The sequence below is a fragment of the Melospiza melodia genome, chromosome 23, assembly GCF_035770615.1.
Source record: "Melospiza melodia melodia isolate bMelMel2 chromosome 23, bMelMel2.pri, whole genome shotgun sequence".
In the NCBI taxonomy this organism is placed as follows: domain Eukaryota; kingdom Metazoa; phylum Chordata; class Aves; order Passeriformes; family Passerellidae; genus Melospiza; species Melospiza melodia.
This window is the reverse complement of record NC_086216.1, coordinates 7,966,364-7,992,128: the sequence shown is the minus strand read 5'-3', so window position 1 is coordinate 7,992,128 and position 25,765 is coordinate 7,966,364. Positions and strand designations below refer to the sequence as shown.

General features: G+C 43.3%; 1 protein-coding gene across 2 annotated transcripts in view; it reads left to right on the top strand.

Moving 5' to 3' along the window:
• The first annotated feature begins 17,173 nt into the window (after nt 1-17,173).
• The window catches only part of PPP2R2A (protein phosphatase 2 regulatory subunit Balpha), a 40,045-nt gene continuing 31,453 nt past the window's right edge, over nt 17,174-25,765 (top strand). Inside the window, exons 1-2 of one of the 2 annotated variants that reach the window (XM_063175275.1) lie at nt 17,174-17,249; nt 19,678-19,752. In XM_063175275.1, coding sequence (XP_063031345.1) covers nt 17,243-17,249; nt 19,678-19,752 — 82 coding nt within the window. In that variant the 5' untranslated portion in view covers nt 17,174-17,242. Of the gene's footprint in view, nt 17,250-19,012; nt 19,065-19,677; nt 19,753-25,765 lie in introns of those variants that run through there. The other variant, XM_063175274.1, reaches the window with a different exon arrangement.

Genomic DNA, 25,765 nt, shown 5'->3' with positions numbered 1-25,765 from the left:
ATTCCTTGTATTAAAGAGACCCAAACCAAGCTGCCATTCCTATTTTAGTACATTTTTCCACTCTTTTTTGAATAACCTCCCTAAAGCATGGGAATCTCTTCTGCCATGACCCATGATTCCTAGAAATGATCGATCAGATCAGTGCTCTGAGAGGTAAGCAAAATCCAGGGGAATGATGATGATGAATTGATTTTTGTTTTCTTTAAACAAATTGAAAAAATGCAACTAGCCTGCAATTAATTGTTCTGTCTACCACGCAGATTGAACTTATTTAACTCTTTAATTAAACTAGCAATTAACGCTGTTAGAAAAACGTGGTCTGGGTGATGCCTTCCTCATTTTCTCCTCCCCTCCTCCATGCATCCACTCGAATTTTATGACACAGAGGCCTCTCTTTGTCACAGCTGCAAACAGTGGCAGCATTGAGTGATGTACTCATGAGGCCAAAAATAACCCAGCAAGTGTTCCCTCAGCCTGGGGGCATCCAGCAGCATGGCCAGTGCTTGGCACGGCCCTGGAAACCCAACACCTTCCCAGATAGGAAATAAAAACCCAAGAGCCTTGTGTATACAGTTAAAGGGATGATGACTTCATTTTCCTTCGCATGTTTAGTGTTTTTAAAGAGGTTTTTATAGCTATGTATTTTTTCAGGGTGTTATTTTCATCGTTCTTAGCTGAATTCTACCAAGGGTCATTGTTCCCTGCCTTCAGTTTCCCAGTTTTACATAGAACCGTGGAATCGTGGAATAGTTTGGGTTGGAAGGGACCTTAAATCCCATCCAGTGCCCCCCTCTGTCATGGGCAGGGACACCTCCCATGTCCCAGCCCCAAGCCCCATCCAACCTGGCCTGGGACACCTTCAGGGCTGTGGGAACCACAGCATCTCTGCAAATTCCATCTCAGCCTTCCACTACCCTCACAAGCAATAATTGCATCCTAATATTTCATCTAAACCTGACCTTCTTCATTTTATGATGTCTTCATCTTGTGTTCTTTTATAATTTTTCTGAGATCACATGAAATCTTACGCAGAATTTACTTTACACATAGATCCAAAAGACTTTCAGGTCTTTCTTAGTAAATAGCAACCCTAGACATTCATGTGGCACTAAGAAGTTAGGCTCTTGAATGCTAGGTGCAGTAAGATGTCCAAATGTATGGATCTGGCTAAAGAAGCCATTATTGTTCCTACTTTTAGAAGAAAAAGGAAGGAAGAAATGAGATATATGCTTAGCTGGCACACCAAACATGAAACAGCAGAGAACAAAATCTAGATCACTTAAGGTCCTTCTCAATCTTCTAATGAAGAACTTGCCCTTCATTTCTGTAAAATAAAACTATAGGATCTGTTTCTTTTTGATCCATGATGTGATCTCTTCCACCAAACAGATTTCAAAACCTACCCCAGAGGTGGCTGCATTTCAGTGCTACATGAATCAGATCCTACAATAGATACAACTGAAATTTGTCAAGCAAAAAGGGAAGTTTCAGCTTAAAACCATGACAGAATCATTGGGTTTGCTGATTCCTAGGGAATAAAGCTTGTTTCCAAGACCAATAAACTTCTTTTATCTTCACATTCAGCTCTGGAGTGATTTTTGACATGATGCAAGTGAAAAGACTTGCCTGGATTATTCTGTTGGTGTGGACCAGAACAAAATGGGGAACAGCAATATTTAACAGTGCACATCGCCATACCCTCTTCAGGAGTCCTGGAAATATCAGAGACTGGGAAAACAAAGGTTTGATAGCTTATTACTGCTGTCAACAGAAGTCCTAGGTGGACTGGAATGCTCCTCACAGAGCTCTCAGTTTGAGTTGTCCCGTGGCCAAAACCTCTTTTCCAAGTGCAGGGAGTAGCTGGATAAACATCCTCTAGGTTCATGCAGAGTTAGGGATGTCAGGTTGGGCCCTGTGGATGGTGTTTTCCAATGCTCTGTTTATTGCTTCTCCAGCCTCCCCCTCAAGGGAATGTCCCATTCCAGTCCTGGAGGGATGTGGCAATGAATCCACAATTTAACACATTTCAGATTTCACAGGACTCTCCTGGTAAAACAACCACCCATCACCAGGAAAGTAAAGGCAAGGTGCTCATTCCAGAGGAGCCCCATTTGATCTGGAGCACTCTGCAGAAGCTGTGAGGATGGCAAACACACCACCAGCTTGGGAGGGAAGGAGTGGGCAGGCTCTGAGAGCTGCACATTTTGGCAATGCTGCATGAAACTGGTCCTACACCCAGGCTGTTTGCAACAGCTCTGCTGATGCTGGCATTGCACAGGGAAACCAGGAGGAGCAGCAGAGGAAGAATCTATTTCAGGCTGCTGCAAAATGAACACTGCAGCTTCTGGTTCCTCATGGCAGAGCATAAGTCCAGTTGGCTCCTCACTATTCCAAGAGAACAACAGAAATATAGTGCTTTAAACAAACAATTGCCTCCTTATCCCAGCTGATGCAAGAAGAGAAGCTCTGAGCAAAAACATGGCCAAAAAAAATGAGAAAGCAGGGACATGAAGGTGGATCTGTATGTGGCTGAAGGGATAGAAGGCTCTTTTTGAGCAGGAGAGCAGAAGCAAGGTGCCAGGGCTATGGTCCCTCACTAGAGGCTGGTTCCTGCAGACAGAAGTTCTTATATGTACTTTAAACTAAAGTCATGGTTGATGTGTTCAAATAACCTGCTATGAAGAGGGGTTTCATGTTTGGTTTTCAAAATGACCTGATTTTTAGAGAGTACAAGTAAACCAAAGTTTTGATTGCAACAACTACTTTGTTGCTGAGGATCCCCGAAGAGTCTGCCTGTTTCCTTAGTGCTGGGTAAGAGCAGGCAGAGAGGATTTTGTAAGTTTTACATTTTATTTTTATGCTGGGAAAGGAAGTTTTCCAAGCTTTGAAATGTACTCTTTTTTTCTACAATGTAGAAAAACTAAGGCCTTTTAAAACCCTTTTGTTGTTACTTGGCAAAGTACAGAGAAAGAGATTCAGCTTTTGCTGATGATGGCCAGCAACAAATTTAACTAGGGCACTGATTTGCAGTGTGGCAGACTAAGTTCAAGAACTTGGGCAGAATCAAGCAGAACAAGAACTTAAATTAACCCTCTTGTGTATGGGAAACGCTTGCTAGAAAAAAGCAAAACACTCCACCTTCTCTTCTTATCTTAGACCATTTCATTGAAATTACAGCCTTTCTTTAAATAAAATGCTATAATTAGCTTTGTCTCTGGGTGTGGAGACCCTGAGAGGCATTCCCTTAGTTTGGGAGACACAAGAAAAGCTGTTAGAGGCCTATAGTAGGAGTCTTAGTAAAATATATGTATTGTATAAGTGGTCTTGCCCGGATCCTAGTTGTTCTAAAAGGGCTGCAGCTGTGATGTCCTTAATTGTGTAGCTGTGGCTAATGAAGATAACTGGGATAAAAGGGGGTGGGTTGGCTAGTCAGGGAGAGTCTTGGAGGAGCCCTGATGAAGAAGCAGGAACAATACTGCTGTGAAGAGATGCTTGTGAGAAAACCAGCCAGACAGAGAAGGTATGGGACTCTAGAAATACAATAGCAACAATTGGTGACCCCGACGCGATAGAAGATAGGACAGCCGAGAGCTGTGGCAGCCTGAGAGCTGGGACTCTAGAAATATGACAACAACAAGATGTGATAGAAGATAGGAGAGCCAAGAGCTGTAGAAGAACATGGCCTTTGAGCACGGAGCTGTGTGTGTTGTACATGGCCTTTGAGTCCTGGGGAAATGTATGTATTGTACTTGAATATCTATATTGTATTTGAATATCTGTAAGTAAAAGAAAACGGGGAAATATAGTAGGAGTCTTAGTAAAATATATGTATTGTATAAGTGGCCTTGCCTCAGTCCTAGTTGTTCTAAATGGGCTGCAGTTGTGATGTCCTTAATTGGGTGGCAGCTGTGGCTAATGAAGATAACTGGGATAAAAGGGGATGAGTTGGGCAGGTCAGGGAGAGCCTTGGAGGAGCCCTGATGAGGAAGCAGGAACAACACTGCTGTGAAGAGCTGTGTGTGAGAAAACCACTCAGAAGGTATGGGACTCTAGAAATATAATAACAACAGAGGCTGTTGGCTCCTTCCTCTTGATCCTATGTCCCTCAGCCACTCCCTATTCCCCTGTTGGCCCTCATCTTTGTGCTGCCCCATGCCCCTGTTCAGCCCTTGCCTCTCGAGACACAGAAACCTGGACTCCCACCACGAGTCTTGCCTTGGGACCTGAGCATCTCCCCACGTGGCTGATTTAAACATCTGTGGTTGAAAAATGCCGATCACCTGTTTTTAAAATTTTAAAAGTTTAATAGTAATAAAATGGTTATAAAAAAATAGCAATATAATTAGAGTAATAATAACTTGGACAATTTAGATTAGGACAATATGAGACAATAGAAACAAAGAGTTACAGACAGGCTGGGTACCTCTTTCTGGGCAAAATAAGCCTGAAAAAGGACCCACGTTAACAGAGGATTAACTCTTAAAAGCAACAACCTGTTGTATATTCATACACCTCATCCATGATGCATAAATTCCATTCAAACACAGGATTCCGTCTGGTCAGTGTCAACTTCTTCTTAATCTTAAACGGCATCTTTAGGGCTGAGTGAGGCAGGAAGAAGTTTGTTTCTTCTGATAATGGAGCAATAAATTCTCTTTCTCTGAAAGATTTAGGTGTTCTGTGGCTGCTATCTGGTGCAAGTACTTTATTATTTTCTTTAAAAAAATCTCACATACATAGGTCTTATTTTAACTACAAAAAGACATTTACCGTATTATTAAAATGTTAAGATAGCACTATTTATCAATACAAAAATATATAGATAGTAAATATCTGCATAGAGCCATATAATATGCACTTTTCACATGTGGATACTGTGCAAGGGCCCTTTTTGGCTTCCTTACCCTGGACTTTACTAGCAGTTATTCCAGCTGCAACATCCAGCTATGGTACAATATAGCTGCTGTCAATGTGTTTGATTCAACTCATTATTGTGCTCGCAATATTGACAAGAGCTGCTCAAACACATTCTGAGAAACCAAACACTGTTTTGCTGAGTGCCAAATGTTCCATTTGAAGCACTGAAAGTTCTCAAACTTTCACATTTTGCCTGTAACTGATGCATTGTTCCTACAGCCTTTCTTGTATAACCACCAGGAACACAACTGATCGACTTCTTGGTTTCCCAGAGTCCGTGCAGAGCCCAGAGAACTTCCAGATTCTGGGAAAGATTCCTAGCTTTGTCCAGTTTTGGAAGGAAGAAGTTTCTCTCAAACCAGAAATGCTTTTGCTTTTTGGGTAGAGGGTAATTTTCTGCCACTGAGTATTTATGTGCATTCTCTCATGGCTCAGATTTTTCTAGAGAACAGCTCTGTACTTTCAAAGAGCGGGTCTCATTTGCCACCCACTTTCTTATCACTTCTTGCAAGTGTGTTAAAATATGGAATGTGAAAACTGACTTATTCTAACCTTGTGGTTTTGTCCATCAGGGTGGTTCTTCCTAGGATCCAATGTCACCAAGAGGAGAGGGTTCTACACAAAAAGCAGAAATGAGCATCTTGGGAAGCAGGAGGACTTGGCAAGTCTGGTCCCTGTGACACATATTCTTCATGGTGGGACTCTCTGCTGTCCAGAAGGATGCAAATTTTGATTAAGGTGTTTTGCACAGATAAATCATTTTAATACCACTTTTCCAGTGTATATTTTCTGGAGTTTACCAGGTCAAAATTAACTGTGCAGGCAAAAACTCAATTTAATTTTCTTGAAGTTGTTAGCAGCTCAATATTCTTGGAACATCTATTACTATAAAACTTAATTGGAATGGATAATTGAGTAAAAAGTTCCCATATGGAAATAGAGAAATAGGAATTTATCTGTAGAGATAGAGGCCATGACCATGTAAGCCTCATGTTGGTTGAAGCAATGGGAATAGGAGAAGCTTACTTTTTATGTCAGTGACCATAAAACAAAAACAATGACACTGCAGAAATATAGCTTTACCCAGTGGTCCGGCTCAAGGCTGGGAATAACACTTGAAACTCCATGAAAAATCTCATCTGCTGTCAAGCAAAGTGAAAGAAGTCAATCTGAACCCCTTTTTAATAGTTAAACCTTGTGCTAGTGGCTCAGATGAACTAATTTCTCTTTGCATGCAGCAGGCTGGGCAGATGTTCTGTGACTAATTATTGCAGCTCAGTGCAGTGCTTGTTAGACATTATCAGCTGGATCTTGTGTCCTTGTGTGACCACATTCTAATTCCACCTGGTTTATAGGGGTGGCTCTTTTCAAAGACCCCTGGATACCTAATTCTGGCATTCTGCACACTTATATTTGCCCAAGAATAGTTTGAATGAATTGATAGTTAAGTATCAGTAAAGGAGTTTTTACTTTCTATCTCTCCATGCCTCTTGGAGTCTTTCATAAAATAATTTTCAGTTTAAAAAATAAATGGCTTTTTCCCCTGGGATAGAAACACCCAGGTCCCTCTGTTGATGGGCAAAGCAAGAAGCAAGATCACGTCAAAGCCAGTACGTACAGGGAACCTCAAAGGAAAATTTATTCTATTCCACGTTGTGCAGTGCAAAGATGATACAGGCACAGAAAGGGAAAGGAGAGAAAGTCAATGAGGAAAGTAATCCAGGGCTTCCTGTTGTCTAGGATTTTTAAACAGTATCTAGGTTTGACCGACTAAGAATCCCATTAAACAACTTGCCCTTTTCCAATTTCTCAGGGGTCTTCCCTTCACAGCCCTTTTGAGCTGTATCTTCTGTTGCAGATCATGGATCCATTGCAGTTCTCCTTGAGGAAGGGGACACCTTTTCCTCCTTCATGGCAGTACTTGGCTGCAGCAGTATTGTTGTGATCTATTGCCAGGCTTAATTACAAATAACTGTGTCTTTCATTGGTGTCTTATAATTAGCTTCCCATTTGCCAAGTTGAAAACGACGTTGTCTGAAGCACGAACACAAAATTCAGTGATCAGAATTCTGATCTTGGAAACCACACAGGAGTTACTTGGCCTTCTGCATGTACTGGCCCTTCCCTGCAGAGGAACTAGCACAGTGCAGTCAAATGAAAAGAAAATGTATGGGCTTGCTGGAACTTTTGTCCTGGTTTTGCTTCTTTGACATACAAAGGTTCAGATTTTGAAGGGGAGGAAGTGAAGTAGGGGAATATACAGAAAATACGTAAGAAGGAATGGAAAAACATAGGAAGACTAGATCATGCAAACAACGGAAGATGCTTTTGGACAGACAGATGGACACTCTGCTCTTGTGAGACCCCACCTGCAGAGCTGCTTCCAGCCCTGGGATCCCAGCACGGGGAGGACAGGTTGGTGCTGGAGAGAGTCCAGAAGAGGTACCAGGATGACCAGAGAGCTGGAGCACTCTTCTGGGAGAAAAGGCTTGGAGACATGGAATTGTCCAGCCTGGAGAAGAGAAGCTTCAGGGTGATCTAATTGGACCTTCCAGTACGGTCACAGACATATTTTATGAAAAGTCCTTTTGCCGGGATCTTTTCTCCTGAGAAGCTGAGAGGCCTCAAAAATTAAATGTAAACAATGGTTATCTGCTGCTGTGGAATGCAACAGGTGAATCTTTGATTGGTCTCATGTGATTGTTTTTAATCAATGGTCAATCACAGTCTGGCTGTCTTGTACTGTCTGGTCAGTCACAAGGTTTTATTATCATTCTTTCCTATTCTTTTCCTTGCTAGCCTTCTGATGAAATCCTTTCTTCTATTCTTTTAGTAGAGTTTTATTATATAATTTTCTTTTAATATAATATATATAATAAAATAATAAATCAGCCTTCTGAAACATGGAGTCAGATCCTCATCTCTCCCCTCGTCCTGGGACCCCTGCGAACACCACACAGCACCTGAAGGAGCCAACAGGAAAATGGAGAGAGACTATTCACAAAGGCCCGGAGTGATAGGAGAAGGGGGGATGGCTTCTCCCTAACAGAGGGAAGGGTTAGATGGGACACTGGGAAGAAACTCTTTCTTGTTAGGGTGGTGAGTGCAAACTCCTGGCAAAAGTTGCCCAGAGCAGCTGTGGCTGCTCCATCCCTGGAAGTGCCCAGTGTTGAATGGGGCTCGGAGCAACCCGGGGTGGTGGAAGTTTTCCCTGCCCATAGCAGGGGGGGGGGCACAGGATGATCTTTAAAGTCCCTTCCAACCCAGACTATTCTATGAATCTGATTCTACAATTCTTATAGCTCAGCAATAAAAGAGAATAGGGTTCTACGCATTTAAAACTTCATGGCTAAATTCAGGACATCATACCAGGCTCAGGACAAATGATACACAAATCAAAACCAAGTTTCTTTAGGCTCTCAATGTTGTTTTTCAGATTTAGCCTAGTTAATAATAGCTTTTCAGGGCAAGGATGAAATGTGCTTTTAAATACCAGCAGTCACAAACAAGCACTGAGAAAGTGGTCTAAATTTCAGCAACAGTTTAGAAGTTTTGACAATTCAAAATGTTTGCAGTCAAGTGAAAAGCCAACAAGGTTTGGTAAGTAACAGACAACTCTTTAGTGAGTTTTCCTCCTCTAATTATGTGATGGAAGAAAATTGTCACTCAGTTCTAGATATTTTCCATCACTCCTCTGGACTAGCACTAGCACAAGCTGTGTGTGCTCAGTAGCTCTGAAACTGTCTGTAAGCAGTGAGAGAGAAACAAAAGTGAAGTACCTGAGGTATGGACACTTCCCACAAGTCTGGACTTCAGCCTTTTCCTGCTGCTATTAGCACACACTTTCACTGCAGTTCTCCCTAACTAAAGCAGGATGACAAGCCTGTAAGTCTGATTCATCACTTACACCATCATTTACCTCAATACAGAGAATCTGCATTAAAAAAAAAAGGAGAATCTCTGCCCTGACTCCCTGCAGGGCTGTCACATCTCTCAGCTCTGTGTTCCTGCATGATTCCCAGCACCATCCTCTGCTGGTTCCAGGACCCTTCCCATCAGCCATGGCTGAATTATTGCCAGGCAGCCCCCACTGGGGTGTGGGGCTCCGGGGGACAGGGCACTGCTGTTACAGGGCTTGCAAGGGTTGCAGGGTGGAGAGAGAGACAAGAATGTTGATTCTATGTTCAGAAAGCTTGATTTATTAGGTTATGATATCTATTACATTATGACTATACTAAAAAAATAAAAAGTTCTCAAAATGCTAGCTAAGCTAAGAATAGAAAAAGAATGAATAAACAAAGGTCTGTGTCTCAGCACAGAGTGAGACCCAGCTCTGCCATGAGTAGTTAGTAAATCCAAACATCCACCCGAGACCAATCACACATCCACCTGTTGCATTCCCCAGCAGCAGATAACCATTGTTTACATTTTGTTGCTGAAGCCACAGCTTCTCAGAAGAGGAAAAATCCTAAAGAAAGGATTTTTATGAAAAGATGTCAGTGACACACTGCCACTGCTCAACAGCCAGAGCTGAGGCCTCTAAGGAGGGTCAGGCACAGCCCCACCTCCAAAGGCACTTTCCTCAGTGGGGCCTCCCCCTAACATGCCCTCACTCACGAGGATGCAATCCAAGGTGAAAAAAGTAAGAAATGTGATTACACTTGGCCCAGAGGATGACAGAGAAAATCACACCAGGCAATAGGAGAGCACGTTTCCTTCTGTCCCCTGTGAAGCATCTGCTTTACACCTGAATGAGTGAGAGAAGCACAGCCCCGTGTGCGCTCTGGTGACTCCAGCCCCAAAGGCCCTCAGAGCAGAGAGGGTAAGGAGATACCCTCAGAACAGGGGATGAGTTGAGTTCAAGCCCCAGTGTCATGAGCTGTTTTCACACACGTTATGAATGTTTATGAAAGTGAAAGGCTGCTCCTTTGAGCTAGTTAAGGGCTATCATCCCCAGTTTATTTCCAATTAAAAATCCAGGGACAGAACGCATTTGCTGAAGGTCTCCAAGGGAACCAACAACACAGCAAGGATTAGAACTAAGGATTTCCTGTCCTATCTGCAAACCACACCTCTCTCCTGTTTACAATGTGAACTTATTCCCAAGCAGAAAAGCCATGTGAATGGAACAATTAATTCTGCTATTTTGGCCTCCCTTCCTTCCCTTCTCAGTTCATTCCTGGCACTACCTTCAGGTTCTTGCAAATCTGGTACCAGAAGAACTGTGGGACAAAGCAAAGCAAGAAAAGAACATTTCAGAACAAATATTTCAGCTGCAAATACTTGAATTTTGATTTATATACTTGCTTGCTTAAAGAAGTTTGAAGCACTTTAGAAAAAGTGCTTCATACCCTGAAAATACAGTGCTCTTGTTAATGAAAAATGAAACCAAAAGGTAAACTAACTCCTAAGCCAAGGAGTAAGTTAATGAATGACTAATCATGGTAGTTACCTGCACATGTCATTTTTTGTACACATGACTTGAGCAACACTAGAGTGATAGTGTTACTACTCAGAGTAAGTAACTATCAACAGAGTTTTAAAGAGACAATACCTTTGGTTTCCTCTTTTTTTTTTTTTTTTTTAAGTTACATTTTCACATTTCCTGGAATCAAGAGCTAAAAGCTCCTGGAAAAATATAATCTGAAAATTTTTCATGCCTTTCTGTGTTTCCAGGGCTTACGACATCAGTGCATTCACACCCTACCAAATACCATGGGAATTTGGTAACACCAAGTTGATTGAAATTGTCTATGGCCTGGGATCAAGAGCAAGAATGCCTCAGCTCAAAGCCTAAGGTGACATTTTAGCCCAAATTCAATATTTAATCATCATTCCCCACAATCCATGGTTTTTAAGGAACATTTTTTCTGGCAAAGTGGGATCTTTGATAAGCTCATATTCCCTGCTAGCACCGCTCAGAACTACCAATCAACTTCTTACTGCAAAATGGTACTAAAATTACAGTCCTCTTCAAAGTGCAAAAACACGATTCCAAGGAGCTGATCCTGCTCCTTTTAGATCAGTTGGCTTTTTAGGTGTGTTTTAGTAACAGCTTCAGTGATACATACAAGATAACTACAGGCCTGAGCTAAGACTAGTAAGTAGTTACATCACCCTCTTCAAATACACCTGCACAGGTTTAAGATTTTGGTCTTCTGCTGAAGGACAATAGCTTGTTAACTCAATTAATGTGTAAAAGCACTTTGCCTTAGTAAGAATCTAAAATAGAAGACATTAAAGCTCACTGTTAAAAATAACAGGGAAATCCTATGGATAGCAGTGTTTTTAACACGCTTGCTTTGCAGCTTCCTGCTTTTGTTAAACAAAAATATTTCATAAAAGTCTCTGAGGTTTTTCTTTCACTTATTTAGATACCCTAGGCAGGTTTATTAGTAAGGAAAAATTAATACTTCTTTTCCTTCAATAACCCTGCAATACTTCACCCAAAAGGAGAAACATTTCTGTGTCTAGGCCATGAGAGTTTGAAGGCTTAAAAAGCAAAAATAACCCAACCCTAAATGAAAACTCCTCAAGGCTTTTGGAGTTGTGTATGCTAGCTCCTCCCCTTCCTGGAAAGTGCCTGCTAAAGATGGTGGGGATGAGTGAGGCAGCTCTCATCTCAGTTACCTGTGCTCCTGAGCACTGCACCATGCTATCTGATAGGGCTGTGCATCAAGGGCTGAGGTTCCCCCCCAAGGTAACTTTTTCTTCTTATTGTTTTTATTTCTGTTATGTTCCTTTCATTGATCTAAATGTACTGAAAGAGTCAAGAAATATTAATTATCCCCTTTCTAAAGACTGAATAGGATGAGAATTTAATAGCTTTAAAAGGATTCTCTGAGTAAGGATTTATTGGTTTTGGTGTAACTTGATTTTGTCACTGGTACAAAGAACCTGTGTTCTCAACTGCAGAATCTGTTTCTCTGTTGGGTGATGAAATTGGGGCTGGAAAAGACTAAAGCAGCATCCCTTGCCCTTAGGCAGGGAGAAGCTCTACTTGGCCTGGTCCCAGGAAGGGACTCTGGGCTTCAGAGTGCCTTGTAGTGGGTGTGCTGTAAGTGTTTTCTGGCAATGTAGTTCAGTATTTAATCACTTTTGGTAGAATAAAACCACTTTGTGAGAGCCTTGTGTGTAGTTTGGGATGACTGTTCTCATTTGGTTTCATTGATGTTGTTGTTTTCCTAGTGTTTTAGCTTTCACAGTTCCAAGTTATGTCCAAATTATCCTGAGTTGGAAGTTGGAAGACTTCAAGTGCCAGGTTATCCTGAACCAAACATTTAATTGTAGCTACCTTTTTTTAGGGAGGGTTAAACATATACCTTGTGAACTTCTTATCTTCTCCCATGGCTCCTCTCTTAGTTTTAATAGGATTATTAGCATGCCATATCAGTTCTCTTATTTTTCTGTTGGACTCATCTTTCCACAGTACTACAGCTTGTAAAACAACCCAAAACACAAAAACAAAACAAACAAAAAACCCAATAGTAAAATAAACAAAAATAAGAACGAAAATTTTCTATGAACCTCAATTTACCCCTCTTCTCTTAATTTTTAATTCTGAAATACTGGGACACTCCTCTCATCACCAACAAGCTCTCCAAGTTGAAAAATACTTGTTTTCTTCCCTCCAGACAGGTGCTTCCTGACTACCTCTAACACCTTTTCCCTTCTTTTCCAGGAGCTTTGTTTCCCCTTATCTTTCCCTGTATTTTTGCATTTGTTTTAAAATAAAATTCAGGTGCGTGCATCCTCTACAAAATGTGCTTAAATAATCAATTAAAGCAATGTGTTGCAAATTGTAGTCTCAGTAACAGCGTCTTAGCCCTGCTCTAAACAGATCAAATTTGAAACTGGTTTTAAACCTGTCTTGCAAACTACTACTGTAATGAACATATGAATTGTTTTTCCAAGCCTAATTACCTCTTCTGTTTACTTATATCAGGCTAAAGTTAAGAATAAAAGTCTTAATAATTTATGGGAAAAAAATGCTGAGGGTTCTTGTAATAGCAGGGCTTTAATCCAATAAACTTTATAGTTTTGGGGTGACACAAACTGCTTGTTACCAGGATTAGTGAGTTTCCACGGCAGAGGTTTTCTCAATGAGGAGTAGTTTGGAGCACTCAATTGCAGAACCATTGGCTGGTTGTTAGACTGGGTTTTCTTGGAACTGGGTCACTAAAAAATTCCTGGCAGCTGTAAAGTGAACTGCAAGATATGTATTATCCTCTTCCACTTTTTTATCATTGATAAGACTTAAACTAAACTACCTAGTGACTGATCAGATGATATTTTATGCCCAGGGAATGGATGTAGATGGTGCCCTCCATCCCAGAGCATTCCATGATTTCCCCCAACAGTACAGATGCTCAGTCATGTAAGAAACTTTAATTTCAACATTTCCCTTTCCAAAAATAAAGCCCAGTGACTTTGGAAGTGCCCCAGTGATACAGAGCACAAGAAATATCTTTATAGTGTTTAGGTTTAGGACACAGTGTGGCAGCAACTGGAAATGCTTAAACCTTTATTTTCATTCGGCTTTTAGCTGAAAAATTGTGGCCACTGGCAGTTGAGAGTTTGCAGATGGAACCTGGTTAAGGTGAAATCGGGCTGAGCAAAGCCAGAAAAAGCAAATGGAATTGTGTGTGCCCACAGAAGAGGCCCTGGGCTGGCAGCTGGCACCAAGACCAGCAGTAGGGACCCAGCTGCCTGAGCCAGCTTGGTGTAAGAGGTGAAGAGTGGATGGGTTGGGACTTGTCCCACAGGTAATTTTCCTTGAGACTCATTGCAGAAGCAGGGTCTGCCTGACCTTTTGTTCAGCTTTCCGGCAGCAGCACCAAGATGTGACTCAGTGCTGGTTGGGTAATAGCTGTTTATGTGAAATTAAGAGTGGGAAATGGGGGGTGAACATTAGCAAATATTTTCTAGGAGTTAAGGCTGTTATTCTCTGAAATGTTCTGCAAAAACACAATGGAAACCTCTCAGTGAGACACTTGAAGCTGAACAGAATAAAGTACAGAAAGCAGGGAATTACACTGCCCTGATGTTAACGGGCACATGGCCTCAGATGGCTCTCCTATTACTAAATTCCAATGATAATTCTGGTGATAATTGTTCCCTTTATTTCTAAACTGAATTGTTGTAATTCATTATAGTCTTGTCTAACAGGTCAAATTACTGGAAAACTAAAGCAGATACAAAATGAGTTGCTGATAGTGCTCTTCTTTGGAGCCTCAGTTGTTTGATCAGTCATTTTACATTATTATATGTTTTTATTGGTTGCTGGTCACATTCCACTTTGATTTTTAGGTTATTTTAACTTCCACAGTTCCTGGTCTAGGCTGCTGTGAGCTGACCATTCTTTATGTAGTTTTCTGACAAATATCACAGCAAACAGATCCAGAAATGCTGTTTTGTGAGTCCTTGTTCCTGTAAGTCCCTCCCACTTCCCAGAGGTGTTCTTCAGTCTCAGCTGAAGGAGTTTGTGTGTAGAGTAAGAATTAGTCATTAAAGGTACACAAATGCTCATTAAAGCTCTGTGCTGTTGGTGGCTGTGTATAAATTTAACATCATACAGTTACAATCCCCCCAGAGCACCTCAACCAATGCTCAAGCTCCAGAGAAATCCGAGTATATGCTGACAAACTTTGAATCAGGGCTATGGAACACAATCTGCCTAATTTGCACCAACCATTCATAGTGTGAGAGCTCTGAAATACCAAGCAAGTGAACACCCAGGCAAAGGTTGTGGTTTCCAAGATGTCTTGCTAATTGCTCTGGCTGTGATTTAATGTTATTTATTTATTACACTCCATTATTTTCTCTAGCTCAGTTAGCTCATAACAAAACCCTGAAATATTGGAGTTCAAATCCATCGTCCTAGCACCATGATATTAAATCTTTTCTAAGAGAAATTTTATTTTAATTATAAGCTTTGTACTAAGGCTTCATTAGTTTCTATTACAGAGCTAATTGCAGGTCTCTTTTCCTTATTTAAATTTTTTTAGCAACAGAAGTTCTTAAACCAATGCTTATTCTACTATGAGGATAAATTCTGCAGTAATTATACAGAAGGCAATGGATGAATTGGACTAGATTTACAAATTTTCCTGCTAAACAGTTGCAGGACAATTCTGCTTAGGTTGAAAAGAGTATGTTTAAAGAATTAATTTAATTTATTATTTAAATTCAGAATTTAAGGAATTCTGAAAAGAGAGGAATGCCAGCTTTCATGCAGGATTTGGTATCAAGTAAACATAGCCACAAATTTGTAGAATTGAATTTTCTCTTGAGCTCAGGGAAATGTGGACTGGGATGTTTGGGATGAGGGAGTTTGTCTTTGTTGTGATTTTTTCCAAACATGCAGTGCTTTTGTTTTTAGGTTTTTGGGTTGCTCTCAAAACAATCTAAGCAAAACACTTGGTTTTGGAGATTTCCAAACTTAGGTAAGTTGCAATTCTTTAGAACATCCCATACATGCTGAGTGTTCTTTCAAATGTTATTGTTCTTTCCAAGATTGATTTATTTGCCAGTGCAATTTTTTTACTGGGGATGCAGAGACAAATTTGAATTCCAAAATAACTTGTAATTTGGGCCAGTTGTGGGTTTCTGGTGGAGGTCTGTCTATTTGTGTTCATCAGTGGCATTCAGTTCCCACAGCTCTGTTTCATGCTAGACTCGACAAGCAATTCAAAGATTTTTTCATTTATAAAAGCATCCTCTTAGGTGTTTAGACCTGGAAATGCAGAAATCAGTGTATGGGATGGTTTTGGAGGCTTATTCCAAGTCACATTTCAAGTTTGTGGCAGCACTGGGTTTGCAGGATGAGTTTATGAATCTCCAAGTGAAATCTGGATTAGCAAGATCTACCCAGCCCAAGAAGAAAATGTTTGCACAAACATCTTTTAAGGGAAACTGATGACTTTCACAAGATCTTAAATAGATTGTACTGAATTAATTATCCCAGTCCTGTAGTTAACTACACACGAGACTGTAACTGGGACCCAGCAAGCTAAAAAGGAGCCTCCATCCTTCCTGAGCCAGCAGGAGCTGAGCCAAGCTGGGCTCGGCTGAAAGCCCTTCTTTGTGGATCTTGCTGGCTCTCAGTGTGAAAGGTGGATGGAGGCTAAAAATGGCTCGGGAGCTTGGCTGGTGTATGCAGGGAATAGCAATGAGAACGGAGTGAAATCAAGAGACTGAGCCCTGGACATTGTGGAAAGCATCCAAGGGGGTGGCTGCTGCACAAGCAAACAGGTTATGTGTGGCTGCTGCACGGGGAAATGGCAGAAGGGAGCAAAAGGAATGGAGGGAGGAAAAAAAAAAAACAACAACAAAAAAAAAAAAAAACAAACCACAAAACCAAAGGACAAATGAAAGGGAGATGCTCTAAGAGACACGAAGGGATTATCAGGGTAATGTTCTTCCCCCCGAGGGCGGTGGGGTACTGAACAGGGGCACTGAACAGGTACTCGGGTACTCGGGGAGTGGGCGCGGCCCCAAGGCCGTTTGCATTTGAGCAAACGCTGCCAGGGATGCACAGGGTGGGATTTTGTGGTGTCTGTGCAGGGCCAGGAGCTGGATCGATGATCCCGGTGGGTCCCTTCCAACTCGGGATATTTGACTTCATGAAGGGCGAGCCTGCGGGAGAGGGGTCAAGGAAGGAAGCGCTTCCTGCAGGGGAGTCCGGGGGGCAGCGGGTGGCGGACACCGCAGCGCGGAGGGGCTGAGAGCGGGCGATGGCGGGCCGAGGGGCGGCAGCACCTCCGTGACAGCGGGCTGGGGCCGAGCTGAGGGACGGAGCGCCGCCATGAAGGCGGCAGATCGATGCCAGGCCGAGGGGCGGCAACCCCTCCATGAGGGCGGGCAAGGGCCGAGCTGAGCGGGGGTCGGTAGCCCCCCCTTCCCCGATGAGCGACAGAGCCTCGCCACGGGGATTGCCGATGCTAGGCTGAGGGGCGGCAGCCCCGCCAAGAGTGCGGGTGGAGCCGGGCTGAGGGCGGCCGATCGATGCCGAGCTGAGCAGCAGCACCCCCGCCATGAGGGCTGACAGGAGCTGGGCAGGAACATGGTGGCGCCGCCCGCCCTCCTGAGGGCGGCTCGCTCCCGCCCCACGCTGACGTCACCCCCAGCTCTGCCGGCGCCATTTTGGACGCTCACCGCCGGGGGGGCCGGAGCGGGGCCGCCCCAGCCCCGCCGCGGCCGCGCCGCCGCCGCCTCCTCCATCCGCCGCCATCGCCGCCCGCCGCCGCCGCCCGCCCCGCGCCGCCCGCCCCGCCCGCGCAGCCCGCTCCGCCCGACCCGCCGCGGCCGCTATCGCCAGCACAACATGGCAGGTAAGGGCAGCCTGCCCCCCCTGCCCCGGCGTGGCTCGGGGGGCTCTCCCCGCTGCCTCCCTGGCTCTCGGCCGCCTCTCCTATTCCGACTCGCTTGCGCCTTGCTGGTTGTGGGGTGGGTTTTTTTATCCTCTCTTGTGGGAATTCGTGCTTTGCTCCCACCCACCCCTCCTTCCCTCCGTTCTCGGTGGGAAAAAAAAAAAAAAAAGCATGGAAGAAGCAAGGTGGAGCGGGATGTGGTGTGTTTTGGAGTTGAAGAGCTTGCAGGCAGGGTGGGTCTGCTGCCTTTTCGTGGAATCATGGAATGATTTGGGTGCGAAGGGACCTTAAAACCGGTCCAGTTCCACACCCTGGCATGGGCAGGGACGCCTTCCACTATCCCAGGGTGCTCCAAGCCCCGTCCAGCCTGGCCTTGGGCACTTCCAGGGATCCAGAGGCAGCCACAGCTGCTCTGGGCACCCTGTGCCAGGGCCTCTCCACCCTCATAGAGCAGAATTACTTCGCAATATCCCAGCTCAACCTACTCTTTGATTTTGAGCCCATTGCCCCCCTGTGCTGTCACTACACGCTCTGGTGAAGAGTTTCCCCCTTGGGGCTTTGGGGTCGGTGCTTGTGGTTATTTCTCAGAAGTGCTGCCGTGCACGGAGAGGTTCCAGGTGCAGGCGGTGTCCAGATTGCAGTCGCACCCTTCTGTAGGGAGCAGCCTCTGAGCATCTGCAAATGCCAGTAAAATTTGGCACAGGGCGTAATTAAACAGCACAGGTCTCGCTGTGTTTTCTTTGCCATTCCTTCCACTGCTTGCTCCCCATTTCACATCCCGAAGTTGGTAGGCTTGGGAGTGTTCGTGCAGAACGGATCTCTTCCCTCTTACTTTTCCTTGCAATTCCTTCATTTGGAAATTTATTCATCCCCCTCCTCTGCACATGAATTGTCTTTTCAGTGCTTTGCATGTGGAGGAGCAAAGCATAGGAGGCTTTGTGAGGCTTTGCCTTTCCCCCCTACACCATATGCACATGCTCCACCCTCCTCTTGCCGTTTTAGTCGTGGGGGGAAAGAAGTGCCAACTTAGTTCAAGTAAATTGTATGGAAAAGAGGACTTGAGCTGGAAGTAGCAGGAGCAGTGATTCTCTCCAAGCTGTTCCCTTTAAGTGCTGCTGTGGTGCTGGCTGCTAAATGACAAATGAAGTTGAAGAGAATGTGTTGTAGGATTTTGGGGAAATGGTGGGGGAGGGAAAGCATTTTGCCATCTCCTGCATAACTTGGTTCTGTTGCTTGCCTTCACCTCCCTCCTCAGGTTATGCAGCTGGATGTAATCCTTCAGGGAAGAATTTAAAGCAAGTGAAAAATGCAAACTCTATTCCAGGACTTCTTATTCTGAGGCGCTTCGTCTTTTCTGGAAAGATTATTTTCAGGCTGCTGATTTCTTTCTCTTTGAGTTTTTTTGACTCCCTTAACTTGGGAAGAGTCTCCTCCTGTGTTCTTTGTTATCTCCAAAGCCCTACCAGAGCTCGGGATTAATGTGTAAATGCCATCTGTTGCTCAGCCGGTTTGAGTTGTGTGGAGGAAAAGTTCCATTTTGACAGTGGCTTTTGGAGGGAAAAAAAAAAAAAGAAAAAAAAAAAAAACAACTGAGGCAAGCCCATTTCTGGCTCTTCCTGTATGTCCTCAGCCCTGCAGTGATTTGCTCAGAATGAAATGCAAAAGAAATGGGTGGTGATTTTTGGTGTGTGTTTTGGTGGCACGGTTCAAATGAATCACTGCCTTCAGCCGAGGCAGTAATGTTCCTGAAGTTTTCTCTCCGATCCGTTTTCTACGGTAGTAGAACTTGCCTTCCTCCGATTGCTTGTTTGCTTTTCTGCTCGGATTTGCTGCTTTTTTCTTAGGCTGCTAATTGCTTTCATTACTTCTGCGAAGAAACTCTAAAATTGTGGTAAAATTCTTTTTCTTTAGCTTTGAGTGCGTAGGGTCGGCGCAGTGGGTTGGTGAAAGGAGGAGATGAGTTGTGTGCTTGGTTTGTATTGGCTGGGAGATTGAAATTTTCTGAAAAAGCACAGCTCTGAGAGTTTATATTTAAGCTGTTTGTGTGTGTGTTTAGGGGGTTCTGACTGCTCAAAGCTTTGTGTGAAACACAGCCGTGAGTGCACTTGAATTTTAAATTCAGAGTTCATGTTGCTCAGTCCAGCGAGCTTTGGTTGAGTGAGGCTTTTACTCTGCTTGTGCTTCCCTGTTTTTGACAAACCCTGCATTGAAGGCTGACAAAAACAATATCCAAAGGAAAAAGGTGGGGAGGGTGGTGTGTGATTGTGCCTCAGCCCCGCTGAGGAAGTGGGCGTGCACAGGCTCTGAAATGTGCAATCTGCAACCATTGTGTGCTTGTGCTGCTGCTCTTGGGGGGGCTCGCTCTATTGAATTGTTTTCATTTTTTTAGGAGCTGGAGGAGGAAATGACATTCAGTGGTGTTTTTCTCAGGTGAAAGGCGCTGTAGATGATGATGTAGCAGAAGGTAAGAATAATATTTTTTACTGTTTTCTGACTTTTTAACCATTTCTTAGGTGGGGAGATGTGGATGTATCCCAGTGCTGCTGAGTGCACGTTGAGCAAAGCAAAGGGACATTTCCTGTGCATTCCCATATCCAGATTCAGGTTTAAACTGTGGTTTGAAAGTATCATTCAACACTCTTGTAAAAAAGTTCAGGCTTCCTAACTTTTTTTTGCTGGAATTGTTTTCTAAGATTGTGAATATTTTTCAGATCTTTTGGCTTTCGATTTGTGTTTTTTCTTAATCTGCAAAATGGGGAATGTGATACTTTAATTCCACAAGGAGGTGTTGCTAGAATTAACATTTGTGCTCTTTGAAGATCTAAGTACTAGATGAAGTAATTACCCCAATCTTTCTAGCTCTTATTAACAAGAGGCAGAAGAAATCTGAATATTTGTGCGTGCCTGCTTAATACGTGAGGAGCAGCTCTGGCTTTGAAATAATACTGGAAATTGTCTGAAACTTTTCCAAGCTGGCAGTGACAAGTGTCATGTTACACTAAGATGGCTGCCTCTGAATTTCACTGCAAAAATTGCACTGTTTGATTTTTTTTTTTTTTTTTTTGGGAGGAATAGTGCTTTTCTCTGTGCTGGAGAGCAGAATCTCTGCTGTGATTGTCCTCTAGGAAAGATCCCCTGATTTTTTAATTTCTTTGGCCATAAAGTCCTGTTGGCACCAAGCAGCCTTTAAGTTCATGAGTTAAAAGTTGTCTTTTGCAAGCAGTTGGCCTTGTCACTTATGTAATTCCTGGGTTTTTTTTCTTTTTCTTGCATATCTTGAATGCTCTGGCATACAAGTGAGATGAATGTTATATTTAGAAAAGTAACTACAGTTTCCACTATTTCTCTGCTTGACATGTGGTTCAGAGTAGCTTCCAAAGGCCAAAAGAAAATAAGGGTATAAACAGAACTGAATTGTTTTTATTTATTAGCTGCAGCATGTGGCAAGCTATGCCCCGAGGCTTCTGTTGTTTGCAAGTTGGAATATGTTTTTTGGAAATGAGAAATCTATAACAATTTCAAGTTTAATTTTAAATTCTTCAGGAAGTAGATTTTAAAGCTTGAACTCAAAAGTACTGTTAAATGTGGTATAATTTTTCCCCTGACAGATTTAAAATTCTGTAACCTTTGTTTTATTTACATATCAAACAAAATCCTTAATAAGTGCAAGTATTGCAGAAGTTGTGGTTATGGTGAAGTTGTGGTGCTTGCAAATAATTCTTCATTAAGATAGATGTTGATATGCTTCTAGTAGTAATGAACTTATATATAGGTATAGAAAAAAGCCTGTACAGGGATCTGGAAATGCAGAAGTGAGGAAATAGGCAGGAAGGACAGACTGAGCTGTCCGGAAGTGTTGCCCTTAGCGTGTGAGGAAAGGTGCCTTGCCAGCCTCGTGCCCCTGGCAGGCTGGGGGCTGCACTGAGCCCTGCTGGGATCCTGGGGTGGACTTCAGGGAAGCCTTCGAGAGAATTAGCTGGCTGCAGTTTCAGCAAGCCAGGCAGCTTGGTTTCCAAAACACTGTAACAATGTCCCGTTTTTGGTTTATAGACAGTGTAGCCTTCTGATTCTGTGACCCAAAGAGTGGAAAGAAATTTTGTATCATTGTCAGCTATACCTGACTTGGGATGAGTCTTGAGGTCCAAAGTGTGTTATACTGCAAGGTGCTGTGAAACTGAGCTGCCCAGGGAGAGATCCCAAGTGTTGTTGATGTTGTGTGTTGTGGTGTGCTGTAATGTCCCATTTTGGCCTTCCAGGTCACTTCCCCAGGTGTGCCTGTACCTCTCTCCCTTCCCCCTCGCCCCCATGCTGAGTGAGTCCTGTCAGTCAGGCTGAACATTCCAGCAAGGCGTCGTGTGGTTGGTCAAGTTCAAAGGATGCCCCTCAGGCCTGGGGGTCATTGGCCTGACTGGGTGTCATCTTCCCCTGAGACCCTGCCCCTCTCACCTGGTTGGTGCTCACCTGTACCTCCCCTCCCCCTGTCCCTGAGCTTAAAAAGGTGATCAGACCATGTGGTCATTATTCTGTTGGAGCAGTTGCTCACGTTCAGACCTCTGTAACCATGGAATAAACCTCTGGACATTAAACCCTCCAGCAGAATCCTCTCCTTTTTCTCTTCACCATCGCCTGAAGCCATTCCTCCTGAGGTAAACGGGGTTCCTAACAAGCCTGGACTTGTTCAGTGCCCAGCTGCAATCTCCAGCAAGCCAAGGTATCTCTGGGGTGACACACCGCAGTTGCTGCCTTTGGCCCAGCAGCGAGGGTCAGACTGGCCCAGACACAATCTAACTGGGAATATTGGGAGCCTTATTCCAATAGTTGTGCTTGGCTGTAATTCGTGTGTGGAGCTGAAATTCTCCTATTCCCGTGTGTCTGGCTCCCACAACCCCTACTGGAAGTTGGTGAAAGCAGTTGTTTCTATTGATTTCTGGGTATACATCACAGTGTCTCGCTGTAATTCTGTTGGAAGCATTATGTATCAGGATGGTTGCATTTTTCCATTTCCTAGCAATATTTCTGGCTTGAAGGTTCACCTCATGGTTCACTTCACACAGACATGGAGCCTCGTGTGGTTCTTGCACCAGATGGAGCAGCAGCTTCTGGTCTGTTGGAATGTCCAATGCCAAATTGATGGTGGGTCCAAGTGCAGTCTGAGGACCTTTTTTGTTCCCTGCCTTTCCTTCTGCTTTCTTGGGGCAGGCCCACAGTGAAAGCTAAAGGAAATCTTCCTGTCTCAAGCTGTAATGACTCTGTAACCACTGTGGGCTGCCAGAGAACAGGTCTGCACTCCAGTCACACCTGTGGGGTGAGCATGGCACCAGTTTGTGTGCAAGGTTGTGAAGGTCTGATATTTGAACAGCTACAGAGCTCAAAATCTAAATAGCAGTTTGTTGTGGAATGTTGAACTTTCACTGAAAACAAATGTAAAGTATTGGGAGTTTTACTTTCTGTTTTCCTTCTGTTGGTAACTTGGTGTTGCAATATTTACGTTGGAAAGCTGTCCTGAACTAAACTAAAGCAGAGATAACCAGGAAAACGAGATCATCTAATTGCATCAATCAATAGGATCCAAACCCAGTGGTCTCCCCACAGTGTTTTTGTCTATAAAACAGGCCCGTGGAGAGCAACATTTTGGACAGTAACATTTTTAATACAGTAACAGTTGTACCAACTTTAAAAAGCCTGTCAAAAATGCTATTCTGTAGCTTCCAGTATGGATCAGGCCAGAGCTGACCTCCAGCCTTCCATCACATGTATCACCTATAGTTCTTTAGATACTTGCACTAGGCTGGCTAGTTGTTACAAAGTCAATATTTGGTGGCTTTGGTGGCTGAAACATGAACTCTGATACACAGTCTTTAATTTTCTGGCCTTCCAACCGCTGTGTGATGGATGGATGTGACATGGAAGGGGAAGGGGGGGGAAGTTTGTGTCACTAAAGCCTGGGGAAGGATGGCACTGAACTTGCATGTGGGGCCTGCATGGGTTACTGCTGTGGCAAAGTTTTTCTACTGGAAATGTGAATGTGAGGGGCAGAAGTAGCCTCTGTTCCCTTGGCATGTATGGAATTTACCCTTGCTTGTAAGCTGTGGCCTGGCTGTGTCAGATCACAGTTGAGCACAGAAATCAGGTTATAAATTGAAATACCGGTGTCAGCTTCATTATAACTCTGGTCCTTAATTTTAATTGATTCTAGTGATTTATCAGTGTGTTGTATGAGGACAAAGGTTGTTGTAGTGTGTGCTGCCTCTCTGAAGTAGCTTTCCTCCCTACTTAGTTTTGTGTTTTCATAGTTTCATAGCCAGGTCTTCTGGGCTGGAGAATGCAGAGTGCCTGTTTGTGCTAAGTTCAGTATCAGGTTATCAAAAGTGTCTGTAATATACAGATTTCTTACTTTTGTGCCGTCACAGTTTCAGTACAATTGAGACTTAATTGTCCAGAAATGCTCTGGTGTTTTCTTAGTGGAAGCTTCTTTTATGAGGATAATTATAGAAAAGGGTTACAAAGATTTTGTTGGTTATACTCTTTTGCTGTTCTTCAGAATGTGACATAATAGCAGCTGCAGTTGGGAGCAGCTGAGAGTTCTGAGTTTGAACTGCCTCTGCAAACTACACACTTGCTTAATGGAGTGAGTTTGTACTTCAGAACTCATTCAGTCAATTTGTTTAATTGCTCAACAGAAGGAGAAGAGTCAAGCAGCTCTATCAGTGTTCTTTCAGGTGTAATTCAAAGATATGTAAAGGTCTGATAGTCCAGGTCCAGGGCTGGGAGCCACGAACTTGTGTCCTCAGCTTTAACCCTGAATGATTACTGCTCATCTTGGACAAGTTGGTTAACTGTTTCACGCCCAAAGAAGCATTTGAATATCTGCTGTGGTTGCTATTACTAACTTTATTTATGCTTAATGCTTAACCTTTCTGTGATGCTTTGTTAATTAGCTGTGATTTGCTTCATGTCTTCTCTTAGAGCCAAACATGGCTGTGTCTGTTTTAGAGTGCAAATGATGATCAGATAAAATTCTGTCCCTGGCTTGTGTGTGGTAGAAGACTGAAACAAAATTGGGCATTTCCCTGGTTCAGGAATGCTTTCTGTGTTTGGTTCTAGGTGTGTTATGTCTGTCAAGTGTAGTTTGATTCATACTTTTGACAGGTTTCAGAATTGCAGAGCAGCAATGGGGACTGATGTCGCTTCAGCAATGGTAGTTTTGTCTTGAATGCATGAAAAGTGTTATTTCTGAATAAAGAGAAGTGAAGGCAGGAATATGGATGGCTATAAAAAGGTTGTTTACTGCAATCTGCAGGTTTTGGGTGGTTTGGTGGCTTGTTTTTTGGTTTTTGTTTGGTTTTTTTTTATTTTGGGATTTTTATGTTTAGTGTTTTTTTGTTTTTCTGGTGGTTTTTTCTATGAGGATCGATGGAATTGAAGAGGAGAAAAAACTCTCAGAGAATAAGAGTGACAGTGAGGTTGCAATAATATTGCTGAGGGAAGATTGGGATATAGTTGTGGGAGGGAAGCTAATTTGGGTTTTAAGAGCTGTGGTTATGTTCTCTATGCTCATGAGGTACCATCATTTACAGGGAGCAAGGCCTAGTAATAGATTTGTTTTTAAGAGCTAGTTTGAAATATGCTGTGGATGAGAAAAGAAAGAGCCAAGGTTATAGTCCTGTTCTGTATTCCTGAGTGTGCTTCTGTATTTGAGCTCTTCAGCTGTTCAGAGAATGTATCTGGAGAGAGAAATGGGCTACTGTGTTCTAGGAGCTGCTGCTCTGCATGGACTAGAGTGTGCATTTAAAGTGTGCAGTGCCCCAAACAAAGAGCATTTAGCAGGCAGATAAATAAGCAGTAACTGTCCAGCTCCCCAGAAGTAATTCAGTTCTCTCTCTTGCACGGGTTTGGAAGCTGGGGCACTCCAGCTTGTCACTCAGGGATTTTTCTGTCCCTGTGAGGCGTTGCTGTTCTTGGAATCTCTGTCTGAAGTTAAAAATGAGTTATTAAAAAGGTTTTTGTGTTGGAAATGCACTGCTGGAGTGTGGTCAGGCCATCAGACCCCACAGCACACACGAGTGCAAGCTAGGCTGTCAGCAGCAATCTGGATGGAGAACAGCTCTGCATCAGTTTTGCGAAACTTTTTAGCTTTTCATCTTATGGCTGCTACCTAAATGCTTCTGCTTTGGCCAGTTCTACTGTAGGAATTCAGTTTGTCTTGAATGCATGAAAAGTGCAGTAGCTGTAGAATGTATTTTTGCAGAGCTAAAATGAAGACTAAATCTCCCAGTGGCTGCAGAGCTGAAGGAAGAGTTAAAGCTGGGTGTTCCAGGCTGTGCTGTCTGTCCAATGAAGGGTTAAATAAAGCTGGGTGTTCCAGGCTGTCTGTCCAATGAAGGGTTAAAGCTGGGTGTTCCAGGCTGTGCTGTTCCAGTGAAGGGTTAAAGCTGTCTGTCCAATGAAGGGTTAAATCTGGCTGTTCCAGGCTGTGC